Here is a 20,090-nt window from a genome sequence, read left to right as displayed (position 1 = left end):
TACCAAACATTAAAATTAACCTTATATGCGCCCTTTAATTAGTGTGCGCCAAGAAAACACTTGGGCCGACCCACAAGCAAAACTCTTGGGCTAATCAGAGAATATCAAACCTCGGCTCCGAACCCTTCCGGCTGTAATGATCACCGTCTTCGACCCTTGTCGATTCTGCCGTTCGATTCATCAGATGGATCCATCTTGTCATCTCATGTGGTTGTTTGGAAAGTGAAAGACGTGAATGCAAGCGCAGGATCACCGTCTTCGACCCTTGTCGATTCTGCCGTTCGATTCATCAGATGGATCCACCATCCTGTCATCTCATGTGGTTGTTTGGAAAGTGAAAGATGTGAATGCAAGGGCAGGACTCCCTCACTGTGATGGAAGAGAATTGGGAGTAGGCGTTCCTGTCAAGAGAGCATAGAGTGGCAATCCCACACCACACGTCTGTACTGCGTCATTAATGCATGGGAATGTGCGCATCAAGTTTGCAGGGCAGACAAAGAGTCCTGCAAGTCCACCATGAGCATGTGCTCTGTAGACCCCCCCCCCCCCCCCCTCTCGAAGCCTTTGTCCCAACCTTAACTCTGATCACGAAGAACAGTATTCCACTGTCGTCGTCGGGACCTCCAAATCCGCAACGCTGGCCTTTTCTCCGGTCCTTCAACTCCTCAAAGTGCCACGGCCAGCCATCGGAAATGGCCCACGCCCACCACTTTTCCGCTGAATTATTGCAGTACATTACCTCTCAGCAGCATCATCATCATCCACAACGAACGTCGCATGGCCCCTCCACTGCTGGCCTCCCCCACCCCCATGATATCTGTCCTTGTCCTGCAGCTCCATTTGACAATGATCTATCTGATTTGGTTCTTACTTTGGTACCCTCCTTTCTAACCCAACTCCTTGTAATTATAACCCACATGTACTGTACTGTTGTTTCATGCAAACGAAGTACGTGAAGGTCCAACAACAGGCAACATGTATAAAAATCTTCCATAGTAATGATTGGTATCTATAATCCCAAATAAGTGAAACGTTATACATTTCATGAACTTTATGGACTAGGCTTCTAACCCAAACACCATACCCCAATCATATAATTCTATCTAGTATAAGACCCTGTGATCTTAAACCTTTCTTCTATCCACTATAACGACTCACTAACTTCTACTTTACCAGATATGTATGACACGTACGATCCAATATAGACATGCACTTAAACCTATGATGCCTGGTAGTAGTTCAGCAGCAAACCTCGGTCTGCCCTGAATGCAGCATTGGAAGAATGTGCAGCTGCTGTGTTGTGGTTGAGACTGCAGTAGTCACTGCCCTCACTGCTCGTCTCCAGCCTCCTTCCCAGTCGCATGCTGTCGCTGGATAGAAGGGATGCTTGCGCTCCCGACAGGGGAAGGTTCCCACTGTGTTGAAGGCCAAGAGTGAGGGACACACCATTGCTCGAGAACCTCCGAGAGAAGTGCTCCGCATCAAATGTTCTGAGCTCTCCCATGGGATAAGCTCCGTAGTTGCCGCCATGGCTTGTGGTGCCTGCTAACAATGGGTAGCCTTGCTCCCCGACCCCCTGTCTCCCATCCATCAACTGCATTAGGATCTCATGGTTGCTCGTCTCGTCCGGTTTCGATCCAACAGTGAGAGGATTTGCCATGGGATTTACGTGCGGCGAGTCGTTGCTTCTGGCCCTCTTGACCCTGGGTTGTGCGATCGCGTCCCTGTCGTAGTAAGCCTGGTTTTGGCCGTGAACGAAGGATGATGGCTGCACTGATGCCAGAGTTTGCTTCAGGTCATTTTTTAGGCTGTCGGACGGCGGTGTTGCTGTCGGGCTTCCTTCTTGTGGAGCGTTGGACTTGGATGTAGAGCTTCCATGAGCGTCGCTCTTGCTTGCGTTCTCATCGGAGTTGTTCTGCTCTTGATCTTTGATCTCTTCCAAGTACATCTCCTCCACCATCGGCTTCCAGAGCCTCACTCTCGCGTTTATGAACCAATTGGAGACCTGAATCGACAGAGGAGACAAGAACAAAGCACCGGTTTCCTTATCATAATCTGCAACCTCGTTACGGGAGGAAGATGAGTAGGCACGGCGACGTTCCCAGTACCTGGCTCCTCGTGAGTCCTGTTTGTTTAGCCAGCATCATCTTGTCCGAATCCTTTGGATATCTGCATCAAATCCACAGTTCATTTCACCGACAACAGTGGGAGGAGAGTCGATCTGAGCACTTACGGGTGGAGAAAGTGTTCGAAGAGCCAAGCTCGGAGCACGGAAACAGAGCGTTCCGGCAGTCCTCTCTGAGGTCTCCAAGCGTTCGGCTGGATCATCCCCAGCTGCTGAAGTGCCCGTTGCTGTCTCAGATGATGATCGATGAACCGAAGCCGTGACCCTCCCGACTTACTTTCTTCCTCTCCCAGGCTCTTACTGGTTGCTTGGATTTGGCCAGTGATGGCGTCTCGGAGGCACCGGAACTGCTTCGATATTGTCCGAAGGGCGAGGGCGGTGTAGGTTCTCGCGGATCCATAGCCGGCAACAGCTTCGAATGAAGAGATCACAATTTGCATTTGATGGTGATACTGCCTGTACCTCTGTTCCACCTTTCAATCACCCAAAGCCCAAAGTAGAAGGAGTAAGTCGACAGCTCAACGACCAAAACAGTAAGGAACACAACAGATGATAACATCGAAGACGTCATATATATATCTTCTCTGTTCTAAGCGCCAATTACTGGACCAAAACTACCATGAGCTTAAGGTATAAGGGAGTAGTTCTTGTGTTGCCAGTTCTGTTCCCTCTTAGATTAGATGTTCCTAATAACCAACTAAAATTCCCTGAAAAATCTGTGCTTTATTCTCGAAAATTGTTGGTAGTAACTTCAAAAAAATATTTGTTCAAAAATTAGAAAAAATACTCTTTAAAGCATTTGTCATATGTATTATTACCTCGTCGAGCATGTTGATGAGTTTGGCCTTCTTCATCTGAAGCTCCTGCCGTTCTGCCGTCGTTAGATCTGCGACTTGCTTTTCCTTGGAGTTGTCGTCGGTAGCTCCCGCACCTGAACACTTTAGCTCCGCGTTGCTGCTGTCGGCAGGATCCTTGGAAGTCGCCCCTTTCGCTGGCTCGCTTTTGATCCCCTTCTCGACGTTAACGACCTCATCGAGCAGTTGTTGCGCTGCCTTCAAGTACTTGGATCCCATCAGAAAGCTCTGCGAGCCTGAGGCACCATTGGCAGCACCCGGCACCATGGACGCGGATGCAACGGTCGTCGCACCGTTGGCGCTGGCCGGAGTTATCTCCGGCGCTGGCGCCACCATATCATGCGGTGAGAGGCTGAGAGAGAGCCCTTGCTGTGCGGATGGCACGGCGGAGGGGCGCCGGGGACCGAATTGCGACGCCATGTCGACGGGGTTGCTCGATGTGGCCGGTGTCCAGAGGTTGTAATGAAGGCGGGGGATCAGGCCTTGGACGGCGGCCGACAGATCATGGGGTGCATGGATCGGTGGTGGGCGGTAGGATTCATGGGGTTGAGCTGCTGTTTGAAGCGGGATCCCGACGAACTGCTGCTGCTGCTGATGATTCGGCTGGCTAGCTTGTGCGAGGTTGATCGGATTCATGGAATTCAGCGTGGAGTTCAGGAGGACCATGTTGGCGGGAGCTGCTGCGTCGGAGTAGCCAACGTAGCTGGGGTTCATGAGGTAGAGGGTCTGCAGGCCATCCGGCTGGATCTCCGGGGCTCCATGGAAGTACGTCGCCATCGAAATTCCCCGAAGAAGAGATCAAGATAAAGGTGTTCTAATCGCACCGGTCGACGGCGAATTGTCTCCTCGGGGAGAGATAATGACTGCAGCCCGAGTGGCTGGGCGTAATATTCTCCTGCAGAAAAGCAAGGAAAAAAAGCATGGAGATCACGAACATGGATGATCGGATGAATGAATCGAACAAGACTCGGAGAACAACAGTTGGAAATACGTTTCAATAAGATCAAACAAATACCGTTGACTTGCTAATCCTTGTACTGCAAAGCAGCCTAGAGAAGAGCGTCGTCGGATGAACTGATGAGATCGACGAGAAAGATAGAGCGAGTCGGATGGTGGCGGCGCTCGGCTCAGTCCAACAGCACAGGAAGAACCCATTCCGCGAACTCGAACGCTTCCTATAGATCGAGAGAGGATAGGAAGAAGAGGAGACGGAGATCAGGTGCTAAGAAAGAAAGGCGGCCATCTTTATCAGCTGAGACAACCGAGTATTTTTTTTCGCAGGCAGTACCTGAGAGAGATGATGAATCCCCATGAGCACGTGGGAAGATATAAGAATGGAACTTGGGGAAAGGCCTCTTCTTTCTTCCCTCTTTCTTAGGAGCTCCTACTTGCCCTCCATCAAAAGATCTCCTTCTCAGAAGAAGCAAGCTGAGAGCTACCAGAGATTTGAGTTGAATAACATAAAGGAAATGGAGTCTTAGCAGCCTCTCTCTCTCTCTCTCTGTGCCTCTTTCTCTCTCTTCTATTGAAAAAGAAAAGAAATAAAGACAGCATTTATAAGCTCTCAGGAAAAGAGATGCCATCTTTCACTAGCTAACATTATCCATCAGTAGCCCTCAAATTTCTTTTCCTTTTCCTTTTTAGAAAATGGCAGTACTTTTGGGGTTGGGGATACGGGCACAGTTTAAGCTATCATGAACCCATGAAGAGGAGTGAGCGTGGGGTGTTGGTACCTGCGAGTGGATCAAAAGAAAGCAAGGCCTGGTTGATTTGACGTACTCTACTCCTCATCATTGGATACAGGAGCAGTCGATGATGGGAGAGAGAGAGAGAGAGAGAGAGAGAGAGAGAGAGAGATAACAAAGGGAGATATAGGTAGCCATAAAAATATTAATCTACAAAGACATCGGTATAAGTTTGGGAGAGAGATGGTGAAGGTGTTAAAGAACTGACACAAGTGTCAGAGGGGACAAACAGCTGAGAAACGAGGAAACGTCGACTTCCACAGAGTTGATTTTTATACGAAGATTGCAGAAAAAGATAGAGCTTCTTCTTCCTCTCTCCAAAACAAATAAAAATCTCGTTTTTTCGGCTTTTCTCTCTCTCTCTCTCTCTCTCTCTCTCTCTCATGGCTACCTAATTCTTAGATTCTTTATTTGTGGTTGGATGCTGGGGTTGGAAGATAAAGCAATCGAAAGCCAAGCAACCCAACCAACGACCAGCATTACACCAGCAAAGCGAGAATATTATTTTTCCGGGCAACTCTGGGTTTGATGCAGTGGATGCCAACCAAACGAATCCTGATGCCCTATCTCTACTTCTCATATATATGGAAGTAGATGACACCCAAGGCTGCTCATCTTCCCCTTTTCACCGTGTGCTCCTTCATGTTTCTTCCAGATTTACGTGGTCCGTGTGCGTGTTCACGCTCACGGATGCGTACGTCCGTCTCTATGTTGTCCGATCGCTTCTGTGTTATTATTGTGATGGTGGCACTCGATGCAGTGCAGTGGCACTTTTTTGTGTAAGGTCGGACGGTTCCAATAGTAATAGCCCATCATTTAAGGTTACTGTCCTATCATTCCTTTGTTTACTGCGGCAGTTCCTCCGTCTGGAGCGACACTTTTCTTTCGGGAAAGAGACCGAACACAAAGATGGCATGGCCGATCTTTCGAGCTCTGAATTCATCTTTCTATACATATATATATTATATAGCCTTTCGAAAACGATGAGGACATTTCCAAATCAATCACAGCTTGACAACAATAAACAAGTCACTTTGTGGGTGGGAGAAAGTTGATCTCATGTCAAAGGAAACATAGACAACAGGAGTTAATCGAATGCCTCCAAGCATTGTGTATACATTCCATTATCTTAAATCGCTCTCCGAAGCTTTTAGTTGTCGATGGCAGACACATTCTGCCGAGGAAAACGATGCCAAACTCGCTGGTTATTTAACTGTGAGTGTCTTTGCACTTTGCTTTCACTCAGCTCAGGAGGTCTTTGCTTTCTGCATCGAAAATGATATTACGATGAATACATTTTTTATTAACTTCAGTTTAAATATTTTTAAATTAATAATTTAAGTTTATCGAAGTTAATAGATTAATTATTTTCATCAAATCGGATCATGACGAAACATGATCTTCTTTTTCTTTTGCTTTTTCTTATGCATGAACAATAATTTTGGTTGACTCAAAATATTCTACCACCGATGGGACTTATTTTATTTTTTTGTACATTTAAGACAAAAAAAAAATTATTTATCATATCGAAGATGATGGAATACATAGTCAAAATTCTACTAAAAAAAAAAAAAAAAAAAGAGGCATCTGATACATGTTGAAAATGAAATTTCTGTTTATGCTAATCTAAATTAGCTTTGATGGCAATTTGGCAGCTCGCAATGAATTGTCGGTCAAACAGTGTGTCTTTTGGAAATATACTTGAATGGTGCATTCATTATGTGGGTAGGAGTCTTATCAGAGAGCACATGAACTATTGGTTCAATGCACTTATGCCATACAAGTCTTCTCGTTGGTTAGCTTAACATTATCCCATTGCAACAAGCATTTATAGGAGTCCTATTCCCAGCACAAGAAATTTCAGATATTGTGTTAGGAGCTTATTGGAATAACAATTCTTTTGTGATCTCTCTTACCTTTTCATTGTATAATTAGACAAATCAATCTTACAATAAATAATAATAATTATAATAGATTTGAAATGTCAAAAAAAGATTTATTAATATCCAATCAATCTATTTTTTATGAACCGAAAGAACCAATTGTTGGAAAATCTATCCTTGTATTTTTTTTATTTTTGCTCTAACCATTTTTCTTTTTCATTTTGTATTTTGTTTTTCTCTATAGATTCTAGATGGGATAAAATAGGTACTCACAATATCTATTTCTCTCTTAGATAATCTCTTGACTCCTACACCTTCTTCTCTCTTAGGGTGAGTTGGTACCTCTTGATCTATCTTTTCAAGATCTAATTTGACCTTGAGGATTTAATTTGTAAGATCAATATTGAAAAATCTCTTGAAAATTAGGATATTAAGAAATCATAGAGGATATACTTTCATATGATAACCTATAATCTCTTAGACCCCGAATTTGATCTTCTTTTGAATCTATCTCATCTCTCTATTTTGATTTAATATTCCAAACACTAATTGATCTAACAAGAACATGTTGTTCTTGAGCATCTATCACAAAAGAAAAGTGAAAAAAACTAGCTTTAGTATACACATAACAACGGTTGACCTTGTAATAGTAATTAAAAGGGGCATCTAGAGCATGAAATCAAGACATGACTATATATATATATATATATATATATATATATATATATATATATTGGTTTCACCATTATCCCTCTAAGGACCTACGACTTGAGTAGGTCGGTCCGATTTCAATAAATGTTTCTTTGTTCAAACAAATTAAGTAATAGTAATATTCAAAATGATAGTAATTTGTAGTTGTTATGATTGTAGTCGAAGCATCATATTTTATACCCGAAATGTTTTAGTATCCGATGTGAATGTATAAATATGAAGTAAATGATATGTGAAAATAAGATAATAGTATGTAATTAACTTCTCCATATACAATACAACAATGACAGAATATATAGAAACCCGAAACTCATAGAGAGACAGAGAATGGTTAGAAATTGAATGATGATTTGTTTGAGTTGAATGAATGTGAGTTAACATAGATCAAATTTGATATAATTTAACTCAAAAATCTAAAATTTTAAATTATATATCAATAATTCATTTTTTCAATTCTTGATAACGTTGGACTATTCTAATTCCTTATCCAACACACCTACAAAAGGAAAGTTAATTTTCTTCCATTGAATATCCCAAGTAAAAGACTTTAATTTTTGAAAATGATGGAACTCAAGAGGTGTAGTAAAAATGTAGTAACTTAATCTTCTGTCCTTGTTTTTAGCATGTCTAATACCAATGTTTATATACAATGGACATTTTGCAAGTGATATAATCTATTTATTGTTAATTTAAACCTCGAAGGTTCTTTATGGAAATTGGACCGCCTTTAACATATGTTTTTAAAAATATTTATGTATTTAATATAAAAGGAGATGAACTAAGAGAATAATCTTATATTTCTAGGAATTGAAAGAGTCAAAATATCATCTATACTGTACTCGGTCCACAACACAATAAGTGTATATTTTTGGATTAAATTAATATCATATTAATCCTTCAAATATACAATAAGTGAACAATAATTGATTGATAATGTAAAGTTACTCTGGCAAAATTCATGTGAGTACATTTAAATTCTTCCATTAATCTGTTAACTTCGAAGAGTTCCAATTAGATTCTTGAAAATATTTTCCTTATCAAATAAATTTCTCACCTAGAAAAGATTTTTAAAAAAATGAACAACTACACCTCACGTTAGCTTATCCAAGCAATCATACAAAATACCAAAATACATAATTAAAAATATTTATAGTAGAAAGAAAATGAAATAAATGAGAAGATGGAGCATAGATTATCTTAATGGTTTAGATAACATCTATTATTATGGACAGATATCATTAACATCCTAATCAGTCTAATATGGTTTAGACCTATGTATGTAGGATTGTACGAGGTGCCTCCAAGGTGAAAACACATAATTGACTTAGAATTTCTTCTAAGGAAGTGAATATATTACCAAATTGAAATTGTTAGAGATGATTAAGATTATCTTCTTCGAAAATATTCTATATAATATATCATTTTTTTGCTATTTGATATAAGAGCTTACTTTTAACATAATCAAAGGATTATTTTTTTACTATTAACGATTGTATTAATGATTATTAACTTAAGCGTAAAATGAATTTAATTTGAAAAATCTTTTTGGACCTTAGTTTTTTACAGGTGGCATGTCACCTCGAAGGTATCTTAAATAATTATATATATACGAATCTAAATCACGTCAGATTGACTCGAACATTCGTAATATTTTTTTTATAATTTTGATCATCATAATGGTTGTTTGTTTTTTCTCGCTCGTAGAAGAAGTAAAAAAAGTTATGGGAACCAAAGTGGGGTCTCTCCTCATCAGCAAGAAGATGTGACCTTAAATGTGATGTCCTTTGTATGATCCCTTTTCTTTTATGAAGTCCTCTATCAGACGCAACCCCCCATCCCATGTCTTTAGATATTTTTTGTGTTGGTCTTCCACAGCCACAAAGCCATATCACTCACTGCTTTCCAACTTGCAGCAACATTGCACTACTCTCTCTTGACTCCCACAGCTCAAACCTTTTCCAGCCTCCTTTATATCCTCTCCCTCCTTTTCTTCTTCTTCTCTCTTGTTTATCTTTATTTGGTGTTACTTACGGTCACCACTTTGTCCAGACCTTTTCAAGTCCCTCAACCGGCCAGCTCACAATGACACACCTTTGGGGTGGAATGGGATCTTCCACATTGACACCTCTCCCCACCTTTAGATCATCTACCATCTGTAACAATGGCTTTCTCATAGTCTCACACAAATAACACATGTTTGCGATCAAGTATATGCTGTAGAGCACAATTCCAAGTCAAAAGGCTCCACAAAAGAATCAAGTAGGTGATAAGGACCGGCTATCAACTTGGATCCATCTCCAAATTCCAGATCAAGGCAGATTCAACGAGAGCGGCTGCTACGGAGAAATGAAGGCGCAAGTTTTTGTTTTTACCCGCACCTTTTATTTTCTATTTTTCTCATGTAATTTATTTTTAAGGATAAATGATGAATGACAAGATTTTGAGTTCAAAGCTGACACCTTTAACAATATATCATCTTCCTTTTAATTAGATCGGTAGCAAAGAGTTCTCCTTAGTGTAAATATAGACTTGGAAAAGAGTGTGAATATAGGGAGAAAGGATTCAAAATGAACGATCCACTTCATAAAAGCCAGCCTTATCTCAAACTTCAATTGATTAGATTCTTGGCGGTGTGCAAGCCACCGCACAGAAGAAGCACCCAATCATGGAGAGTGGTCATATCATCATACATGGAGGAGGGACGGAGAGAGAGAGAGAGAGAGAGAGAGAGAGAGAGAGAGAAAGAGAGACATGATGATGAAGCTTGCCCCTTGATATGCCAATCCCCCACACCCACGTGAACTGAATTCAGTGGTTCCTTTGCTGTAGGTCTTCGTAGATCGTAGAGTGAGTAGAGAGCACTTCCAAGCTCTCTTGGATGCCTCCCTCCCCGTCCCGTTCTAGCGGACACTCGTGTTGCGTCGACGTTGCTTTCTCTGCGTACTCGTGCGGAGCGAGCGTTGCTCCGAGGGAGGGAGGGAGGGATGACTCGCTCGGTCCGCCACGAGCCGCCTCATCGTACGGACGAGTGGGTGGAGGCGGGCGCGCACCACCACCATGAAATCTATCCGCGGGGCCGCCGTGGCCGCACGTCGCCCCGCCGCGGGGACCGCACTAATTGCTCGGTGGGCCCACCCCGACGACGTCGAGGAGGAGGAGGAGGAGGAGGAGGAGGAGCAGAAACGGGGCCCATCCGCATGTGCCACATGCCGTGACCCGACTGGGCCACCACCCCCCCGAGGGACACGTTTCGCTTTCTCACCCGTCAACCCTCCCCCCGCCTCCCTCATCCCCTCCAAAGCCCTGCCGCAAGAACCCCACGGACCGGGGGCCGTGGCTGGTCTCGGACTCCGACACGCGTCGCCTCGAAAACACGAAACCCGGTGGCTGTTGCGGGGGATCCCGAAACGGCGGGGGCGGGACAAGGGAAGGGGGACCGAGCGGTTGGAAGGGGCGGTAGAACCGAAGAGGATTCGGTGGGCGAGGAGAGGAGGGGGCGGGGCCCGCGCAATAGGACGCGCTCGTCACCATCCAGTGACGGCGGGTCCCACCGCGGCGGAGGAAAAGGTCAAGGCCGCAGCCAATCGAGGCGCGGGTCGCCTTCCCCACTCGGAACCCCGTCGCTGTCGGTGGGCTTCGCTTCTATTCCCAATCTCAATCATTATGTTAGCAATTAATAACCATATCGCCATCCATCTTATCTTATCTCGTCTTGCTTGCGGGAATCTTAAAGAAATAGTAGTTAATGGTTTGGTTACAGGACGAGTTTTGAGAGGAGGGAGTGCTGAGGCTGTGCCCACTTTGGTCTCGAGTCGATAAGACAATGCATCATTAGACACAGAGGAGGAGAGAAATAGGATGGATAATGAGTCCGTGTTATGGACCGCAATCATATCTGGACAGTGGAAAGCACTCGAAAGTTGTGGCAGGCAGAGAAACCTTGTTTGTGTAGTTCAACAGTGACAATGAATACACGAGACTAGTAGCTTGGATATTATATGCTGCTGTGTCGGCTAATGCATCATCGTTCTCTGTCGTTGGGTAAGAAGAGATGGAGTGGAGGTACTGTGTTATGTTTCAAGCATAAATAATTGTCTTTGGATTCGAACAACAAAAAAGAGGAGCTTCATTGATGCGATCATGCATTATAGGATTTGTTACTTGGTCGAATCCAATTAGAATATTAGGTAATGGATGGAGTATGTTGATTCGTCTACGATAAACATGCAAGTTCTCGAGGTCTTCAAGCCTTAGAATTTAGTCCGAACTATACGCATTATTAGGTAGAGGAGGAGAAGAAGAAGAAGAAGAAGAAGAAGAAGAAGAAGAAGAAGAAGAAGAAGAAGAAGAAGAAGAAGAAGAAGATTAAACGCATGCTGTATGCATGCGTTGCTTTGCGTTGCTTCTCATGAACATAAAAAATAGCTTTGGAGATTACTTAGGAAAAGACCGGATTGAAGACTGGAGATGGTGACACAGAGAGAGAGAGAGAGAGAGAGAGAGAGAGAGAGAGAGAGAGCAAAGCGACAGGGAATCCGGCATGAACGATCAGTGGGTGGCACAACGCCCTGGAGTCTAAAGGCAAGCAATGTAGCGTCTTCTACATCAGAGTTTGGACCACACACAGCGGCATTGTAAGAGGAGGACAAATGCTGCTGGTGTCCTTATCATGGACATGGAAAAAGAGGAAGAGGAGGAGGAGGAGGCCCTTTTCATAGAGGTTTGCCCTAACTACTACTGGAGGGAATCTGAACTACAGATGAATCATTGGAGTCATGTGTTCTCAAATGAAATGACACTTGGAATTTGTCATCCTCTCTCTCTCTCTCTCTCTTTTTTTACCCATGAGTTGATGGACTTGGATCACTTAATCAAATCTTTCGGATCATGTTATTGCTTTGTCAGTCAATTCATTGAGTGAACTCTTTGATATCATATATAACTGATTAGGGGATGATAAAACGCGAACACGCTTACATATCGATATCGACACATAGACAATTCGACATGTAAATCGAGGAACCATGGCATCAACATTTTCATACGACAATCATAACATTCGATCATTCGACTAAAAAATGATCGACGATTCCATACAATCATTTCGTAGATTAATAACTCTAGCATTCATTTGAGCTTTCTTTCTATAAAAATACGCCCGTAACCTTCATTGACTTAAGTATCAAATTGATCTTCGTCAAACACGTTCCGATACAGTGTTACAGGAACACCTATCACCTGACACTAGCAAGGCCTAGATTAACTCGGAACCAATTATATATCCAACAACTAGAATCGAAGCAGCTGCACAAACACTTTGACAGCCATGTTTGAACCTTGTTCCGATCATTGGTTTAGGAGGAGGAGGAGGAGAGGAACAGAAAACAAACACCTTTTGGACAGTTGCAGTCGTCTGCTATAGTTAAAGGAGAGAAATTCTTTCACCGGTAATCTCTTTTGCTGTGGAAAGTGATGCTTAGGATTTGGACAAAGACACATCGACCCTCCTACACCGTGTTTCATGGCCTTGGCACCCTTTCACTCGATATCCAACCTTTGACATCAACCTCTTTGCTCTTCCAAAACCCTCTCCGCGATGTCATTCAAAAGGCATCAAAACAGCAGCTATCCAACATCACCTTATATAACTTTCTATATGGAACGAAATCAACATCAACATATGCGTCATGCCGTGCGTCATCGTCGACGACGATCAGAATCTATTCGATGGTTCACTATATTATGAACCGAGAACAATTTCGTTTCATTAGCTTCTCGAATTTCCATGTTCTTGATGTGAAGTACTATCATGCTGCAGCTCAATCATTCGTGACTTCAAAGCATGAGATGAAGGTTAAATTATTGGACACAGCTCGCTGATAACTCTTAAAAGAGAAGACGTGACCTCAAAGGCTCCTGCGCCACCACAATAATATTTCAAGGACCTACGAACAACTAGGGTTCAGCTGGCCTAATCCTTGTGGGGACGCTTCGTGGTTGGGACGACCCCTCCTACATCAAAGGGACACTGGTAGTCAATCTGTTGTCGAGTTGGGGGGTCTTTATTTGACATCACACTTCTTCTTCTTCATGCCTTTCTTGTCGGATTGTACTTACGATTCCACATTTTACTTAGTTCATTGCATGTCCATCAGGTTTCCCTTTCGATCATCATATATCGTGAATAACAAAGTTTCAATTAAAATAAATTTTTTAGGGGAACCAATGAAACGACATCAATTCAATCGTCCAGAGATTAAGAATTCTCATTATTTCTTAGATTCATGAATCAAATTTTGCTCTCATATTTTGCGCCCATCGTATCGTTGTATAGTGACACGCAAGCATCTAAAAACTGTAAATAAATTAAACCACAAGTGATTAGATATATCGAAACGTTAATTATTTTGATTCATTAATATATGGATTGCTTTCTGTACCTCTGTGTGTGTAACAAAATAACTGATGGCCCAAATCTGAAATGTTGGGTTCGGACCCAAATAGGATCATTGGGCCGTGATAGAATTCAAGCCCATTATTGGCCATTAGATCTTTTCCTGATCACAAAGATGATGAGGTGAAAAAGAAGATACGACTTGTAATCGAAAAGTCACAGCAGTACTAAATAATCTATCCGAGTCGCATCACGTCTTCATGTGAATTAAACCATCGTTTTGAGGTCGTTCATCAAAACAATGACCTAACTAAAAATATGAGTTAATGAGTTGAGCTCAGATGCGACTTGGACTGTGGGGGATCTGTGAATTAGCCGCACGAGACAAGAGGACATGTGGTACCTGTACCTCCTCTCCATGTCCAATGAGCAGTGACGTCATGGATCATGGTTATGTGCACCACCCGATGACCTCATCCGTGCATGTATACATGTCGATCCATGGTTCTGCCCGTCCACCGCTGCAACCCACCCCACTCGACACCGCGTCGGCCCCACCACACCCCGTCAACTAACCCAGGATTAGTGACATAGCAACCCACACCGTTTTGTCCGCCTTATATACCAGTCTTCTTTTATCTAAATTGGCTTCTTCCTCACGCCCTCACTTTCTTACATGTGAACAACATGGCCTTTTCGCGGAAGAAGCTTTCCGTGAGTCGTCGGCCCTCTTCCTCTGCATCCCAGTAGCCACACCCGTGTACATGGATCCCTCGGAGCCCCGGCCGTCGCCGCGACGGGAGCTGCAAGGCCCCAGGCCCACGCCACTCAAGGTCTCCAAGGAATCCTACAAGATCAAGAAGCCTCCGGCGCCCTCCCACCCGGTGGCGCCACCACCCCAGCCGCCGCAGCCGACGCAAGCCCTCCGCCCCCCGGTCGTCATCTACGCGATCTCTCCCAAGATCATCCACGTGGAGCCCGGCGAGTTCATGACTCTCGTCCAGCGGCTCACGGGCCCGGATTCCTCCGCTGCCGACTTGTCCCTCCCTTCGCCCACCGGCGCACTCTCGCCCGCCGCCCGCATCGCCACGTTCGAGAGTTCCGCGCCGCCGCGTGCGGGCGACCGAGCGCGAGGGTACGACACGGATCCGGCGGAGATGGAGGGATGGCCGACGCTGGACCGGACCGCTTCGTTCCCGGGGATCTTGTCGCCCGTGCCGTGGGCGCTGCCCCCCATATCGCCGAAGCTCTTCTCGCCGTCGTTCGACCCAAGCGTGTTCAGCATCCTGCAGGAACTGAGTCCAGTTTTCGGCGGCCGAGGGGGCACCTTCTTAGGAAGTCCCAGTAACAGTTTCCTGTCGACTCCGCTTGTTCCTTCCCCGGGAGCTTGCTGGGATCTCCTAAGCCAACTCCCAGATTTCTAGATCAGGGAGGAGAGAAGAAGAGAGAGTGCGAAAGAGAGAGGTCTCTTTGCCCCTTAACTTGTGTGCCTGTAACATCAAAGATGAAGCAAAGGGGGTCATCAATGGCGAAAGGCGCAAGACACAAGAGGGTTTCTATTGTGGTGGGCCATAAAACAACTACTCCTTCTACCACTATAACCCCAGCTTTTGTTTCGCTCCGACTAGTGAAGCACAGTATCAACTTCTGACATAGTTGGATTTCCTGCCCCAATTTGAAGAGATTTAGATGGGTGGTGATCGCTGCAAGCACCGTGATGACAACTAGCATCCGCTTCTGTGTTCTTTTCTTTTGGTGCCGGTCATTCCGTCAAACACCATGATCTGCCACTCTCCGCCGAAATGCACCTGCAAGTTCACACACATTTGCGGCTCAAGAATTGTGAGCACTCAGAAGCTTATGAAGATTGCAGATGTGACCCGCAAACGAGTCCTCACCATTTGAGTTGGCTAAATGATTCTTCTTCTTTTATTTCTTTTGCACAACTAAGCTTCTTTCTGTCATTCGATATCTTCAGATCTCCTTCTCCATTTCTTGCGAAACAGATGTAACCTTAACCAACATAAATTTGTTAGTCTTCTATATATGAATATGAAGATGCATGTGTAAGACAAGGAAAGGAAATGCTGACTATGAAATGGTATATAATATGTCAATATTCTAATGTATCGTCAAAAATTAACATTTCTTCTTGTTCTTCTCTTAAAACTTACATCTTATGATAGCCAAATTGTGAGATAAATATCACATCAGATCAAGATGCGGAAATTTCCAAGAGCAAAGAAAGCTGTAACAGCAAACATAACATGCTTGAGGAGAGTAGAAACTCTTACCAAGAATGATTCTAGAAGTGAAGCTTTCAGCATGCCTGCTCCCAACCGATACAGAAGAGATATGACCTTCTTAGTCAACAAAGTTATAGTGATCGATTGCCTTTTGTGAATAATCATGCAATAATCAAGTGACCAATGAGTTGAAGAATCTCATTTTACTGCAAGCACTAAGTCATGCAAACTTAGCTCAATAGTGGCATTATCTTTCTGGAAGACAGTATGAAAGGAAGACGAGCAGCTCAGCGACATCAAGTGCAACTTTCAACGCAACACACTTTCCAGTGATTATTCAATGGAGATAATAAACTATCCAAGATCATAAACAATATATAAATCACTGACAAGAAAGCAACTTGCAATCTGGATAGCAAATTCTAGATCATGGAGGCACGTGCTATCTCCAGTGAAGAACTTGGAATGCCTCAAACACATGCAATAGATGCCCAGTGTTTTACCTGTGGGCAGGCCATCCTCATCATTCAATCTTAAGTCCTCATTCGTATATAAATTCCTGATAATTTACTACAGAATCATCCTTATATAAGAAACAACATAATGGACATCAAAGAAGACATGAGATCTCATTACCTATAAAATTCTATTTGGCCTTTCCTAGACACTTCTGTGCTCCAATGTAAAAAATTTTCAACTAAATTTCTCAGTTTCAGGAAAAAGTGTTCTTGGCTGTTGAAGAATCTACATAAGCCCTAATATTTTCTATCATATGCATCAAATAAGATAATTTCACCATCATGTAAACTCAGCATGTTCAATAGTAATGCAATCAAAGCGTGGAACCAGTGACCATTTATGAAGCCCTTCATGCCATTGTAATGAATAGAAGCATAAGGATGTTTACAAGACCCCAACGGTGCACATGAAGTCTCCGTCCTTGAAGATTCAACTAGTCAGGCAAAATGAAGAAATGATGATCCATGATAGAAACACCACAATAGTAATAACCACAAGCATAATTAAATTAAGATTGAAGAAATTAGAAGTTGCAGGCACAAGCACAATACTGTTCACAAATTATCAATTCAAAGAAGTGCCACCAGCTTTCTAATCACTTCATATTCGAATGAAATTTACATGAGGCTCGCGATCGGATCCCTCATAATTCCAAGTAATGCAAGCTGTAGAAACAATCACATAGATAGGAGCAAAAATAATAGTATGGTAAAGCTATTCTCGATATATCAGACCCCAATGCTAGTTAGTGGGCAGTAACTCATCCCTCAAATTTCCAAAATATTTGCAAGTAGAGAAATTAAAGATAGTGGCAGCCATTTCTTGATCATCTGTGTCTAAAACATTGGTCCAAAATATTTAAATTAAGATTAATAGTAATTCACTTATCAGAATCTTAAAAAGACAATTCACATCTTTATCCTATTTCGATCTAGGACTTAACTTAAGGTGTTACAATTTCACCCACTTAAAGGTTCAATGTACTTATCAAGGACTAATATAACTCAGAATTAAACTCTAGCATGATACATATGAGTTCTAACCTAGTGATGACTTCATGCCATCCACCGGTAGCTCTTTGTAACTCATTTCACTCATCACTTTCAATACTAGGCTAGTCTTGATACCATTTATCATGGTTTGACTTGATGAGATAATTAATCCATTAACCAATGACCCTAAACTACTCCACCAAAATGCTTAAACCTGTATTAATAGTAGTCAAACCGTCCTTTTACGCTAATCCAAGTCTTTACCCAAGTAGGACTGAACTTTGAGGGTGTTCCAACACATCTGCACTAAGGATAAAACAGACTTCAAAAATACCAAGTGATCTCCTTATTGTTCCATCAATTTGCACAGTGAAATTCCCAAAAAGTCTAAACTACACACACACATTAGGAGACGTATTTTCTCAGGCCACTCTGTGGTTGCAGGGACTTTGATGAGCCATACAACAAACACCACAACTGCACAAGTTCTCTATCACAATTCTCCCATCAATTAACATCTGATTCTGACTCATTGAACCCAAGTGCCTATCACAAAATCTCCATCAACCCAAATGCCTATAATTTGCAATCCATGTATTCAATGGGGTAATGTTAACTAATTGGTTTATCTCCGCACGAGCAAGCAAGAAAGAACCCTAAATCGTCCGCAATGATTCCCTCTACGGAACGGGGATGATGAACGAAACCCAACCTATGACTACCCGGAAGAATCCCGAGCCACCGAATAATTCCCGGAGGGCACAGCATTCCTGAGCACCAGCTGTTGTCACCTCCCTTGCGGGAGGGATACAACCGAAAGAAGAACAAGAAGCTAGAAAAGGTAGATGCTGAACGCACCTGAGCTCACTAGGGTTCGTACTCTCAGATCCCAAACGCCCGTCTCCGCCATCGGAGGCAGGTCCTTTAGCGAATCCGTGATCGTTGAAATCCTCACCGCCGGTGGAGATTGGGATCAGCAACCCGATTGATTGATGGACCGATTCGTCTTTTGGGTTGTGGAGAGCGTGAGGTTCGGCGATTGAGCTAACACAGTTCTGCGTTCACCAAAATGTCATATTTACCCCTATGATTATTAGTATATCAAATATATGTCCCCTTAAATATTAAGACTGTTGGCATAATCTAATAACTCGGATTAAGCAAATACCACTTATAATTATTATTTTTTTAAAAAATAATAATATTGACGATGAATCTTTAAAGAATCACTTACCCATCCATCCCATAACATTAAGTTCGGAATCTATCGCTTCCGTGACCATTTCCTTCGCTCTAAGTGCCCATATCATTTCCGTTCTACCGTGACTATCACACTACGAGGAACCAATACCTCTTGTATAATGCCTTGAGCCTATAGAGGCCATCATAGTGGAGAATGTGGTAGAGCGATCAGGGGTGGAGAGCATTGTATTCGTCATCATCGTAATCCTTAGCGCTAATATCATTGTACTTGTCATAACCATATAAATATCGTAAGATGGCTAGGGTTTGATCGAGATGAGAAGGAGCAAAAGAAGAAACAACTAGGTTAGAGGTAAAGGCACAACCGGTAAAAGCATCAAGGTCAAAACAATTGAGTGGAGGTAAATCATGAGAGAAGTGGTGATTAACAACAAGTATAATCTAAGAAAAGCTATAAAAAATAATTTTCTCATAGAAATTATCCCATAATATATTATATAAAAAATATAATTTGTTTGTAGGAATATTTTAAATAAAGGCAAATGGATCATGTCCAAATCCTATAATAAAATCATATGACTTGCTTTTGGACATAATAAATCAATTCAATTCAATCCAAAGGTACTCAACTCCACCATTCATCGTTGTGAAGAAGAATGAAGGGTTCAGACCTCTCCTTCTTGTGGTAGAAGTCATGAAACATGTCCTCCTCTGCATTCGTACGCCAAGTGATGCAGATAGTGTCAGTACATCACATGGTTGTGCTCATGGAGAGGAAGCATTCAGTGATACGTCTCGACACTTGACCGATGTCAGCATCAACTTCTACCATTACTGGCAAAGCTCACAATAAATGCATGGGTGCAAGATTTAACCTAACATGGAGCACCAGCACACCATCAACTCGAAAACACGCGACAGTCGACGCACATCTCAATATGTAACATTGACCGATATGTTTCTGTCAATCAAAGTTAAGACCAATAAGTTTTCTCCACCATTCATGCATTAAGCAAAGATTGTATACTTACTGCAATAGCCGTCGCTGGCAACAATGGCAAAGCATGCAGTTGCGAACCGTGTAGGTTTCTACGTGCAAGTCCTGCCATGCACTTGCTGTCGAATCTGTCTGTGGAACACCTCAGTCTACTCTTAATGACCGTGAATCCATTAAACCTATGACTCAAAGCACAAGCATGCTGAGATGGCAATAGTCAAATCCATCTCCTTCCATTCTAAAAGCTGGCAAGATTGATGATATATATTATTTGTTGTCTACTTCCATGTAGTGGTTTTTCCACCACTTGACATAACACCAAATCCCAGCATAAGCAATGGAATTCAATTCCATCTACAACATTGTAAAACAATCTCTTCTTTACATATATTCCTTTCAGGGATATCCAAATCTCCAACTA

General features: G+C 42.8%; 2 protein-coding genes across 2 annotated transcripts; one reads left to right on the top strand and one right to left on the bottom strand.

Annotated features, from left to right (window-relative positions):
- Window positions 1-978: 978 nt before the first annotated feature.
- Window positions 979-4,507, bottom strand: LOC135676462 (BEL1-like homeodomain protein 1). Its single transcript, XM_065187664.1, has 6 exons — window positions 4,268-4,507; window positions 3,995-4,154; window positions 2,944-3,874; window positions 2,234-2,598; window positions 2,109-2,169; window positions 979-2,005 (listed from the first exon to the last, which is right to left on the bottom strand). The coding sequence occupies exons 3-6, from the start codon at window positions 3,754-3,756 to the stop codon at window positions 1,220-1,222; spliced, it is 2,025 nt and encodes a 674-aa protein (XP_065043736.1). The 5' UTR covers window positions 3,757-3,874; window positions 3,995-4,154; window positions 4,268-4,507; the 3' UTR covers window positions 979-1,219.
- Window positions 4,508-14,348: 9,841 nt separating this feature from the next.
- LOC103988111 (protein MKS1) lies at window positions 14,349-15,757 on the top strand. Its single transcript, XM_009406634.3, has one exon. It carries the CDS (start codon window positions 14,477-14,479, stop codon window positions 15,134-15,136), a length of 660 nt encoding a protein of 219 aa, XP_009404909.2. The 5' UTR covers window positions 14,349-14,476; the 3' UTR covers window positions 15,137-15,757.
- The last annotated feature ends 4,333 nt before the right edge of the window (window positions 15,758-20,090 follow it).

Source organism: Musa acuminata, chromosome BXJ1-6 (assembly GCF_036884655.1).
Source record: "Musa acuminata AAA Group cultivar baxijiao chromosome BXJ1-6, Cavendish_Baxijiao_AAA, whole genome shotgun sequence".
NCBI classification, from domain to species: Eukaryota; Viridiplantae; Streptophyta; class Magnoliopsida; order Zingiberales; family Musaceae; genus Musa; species Musa acuminata.
Note: the sequence above shows the minus strand (reverse complement) of the source record. Positions and strands in the feature narration are given on the sequence as shown.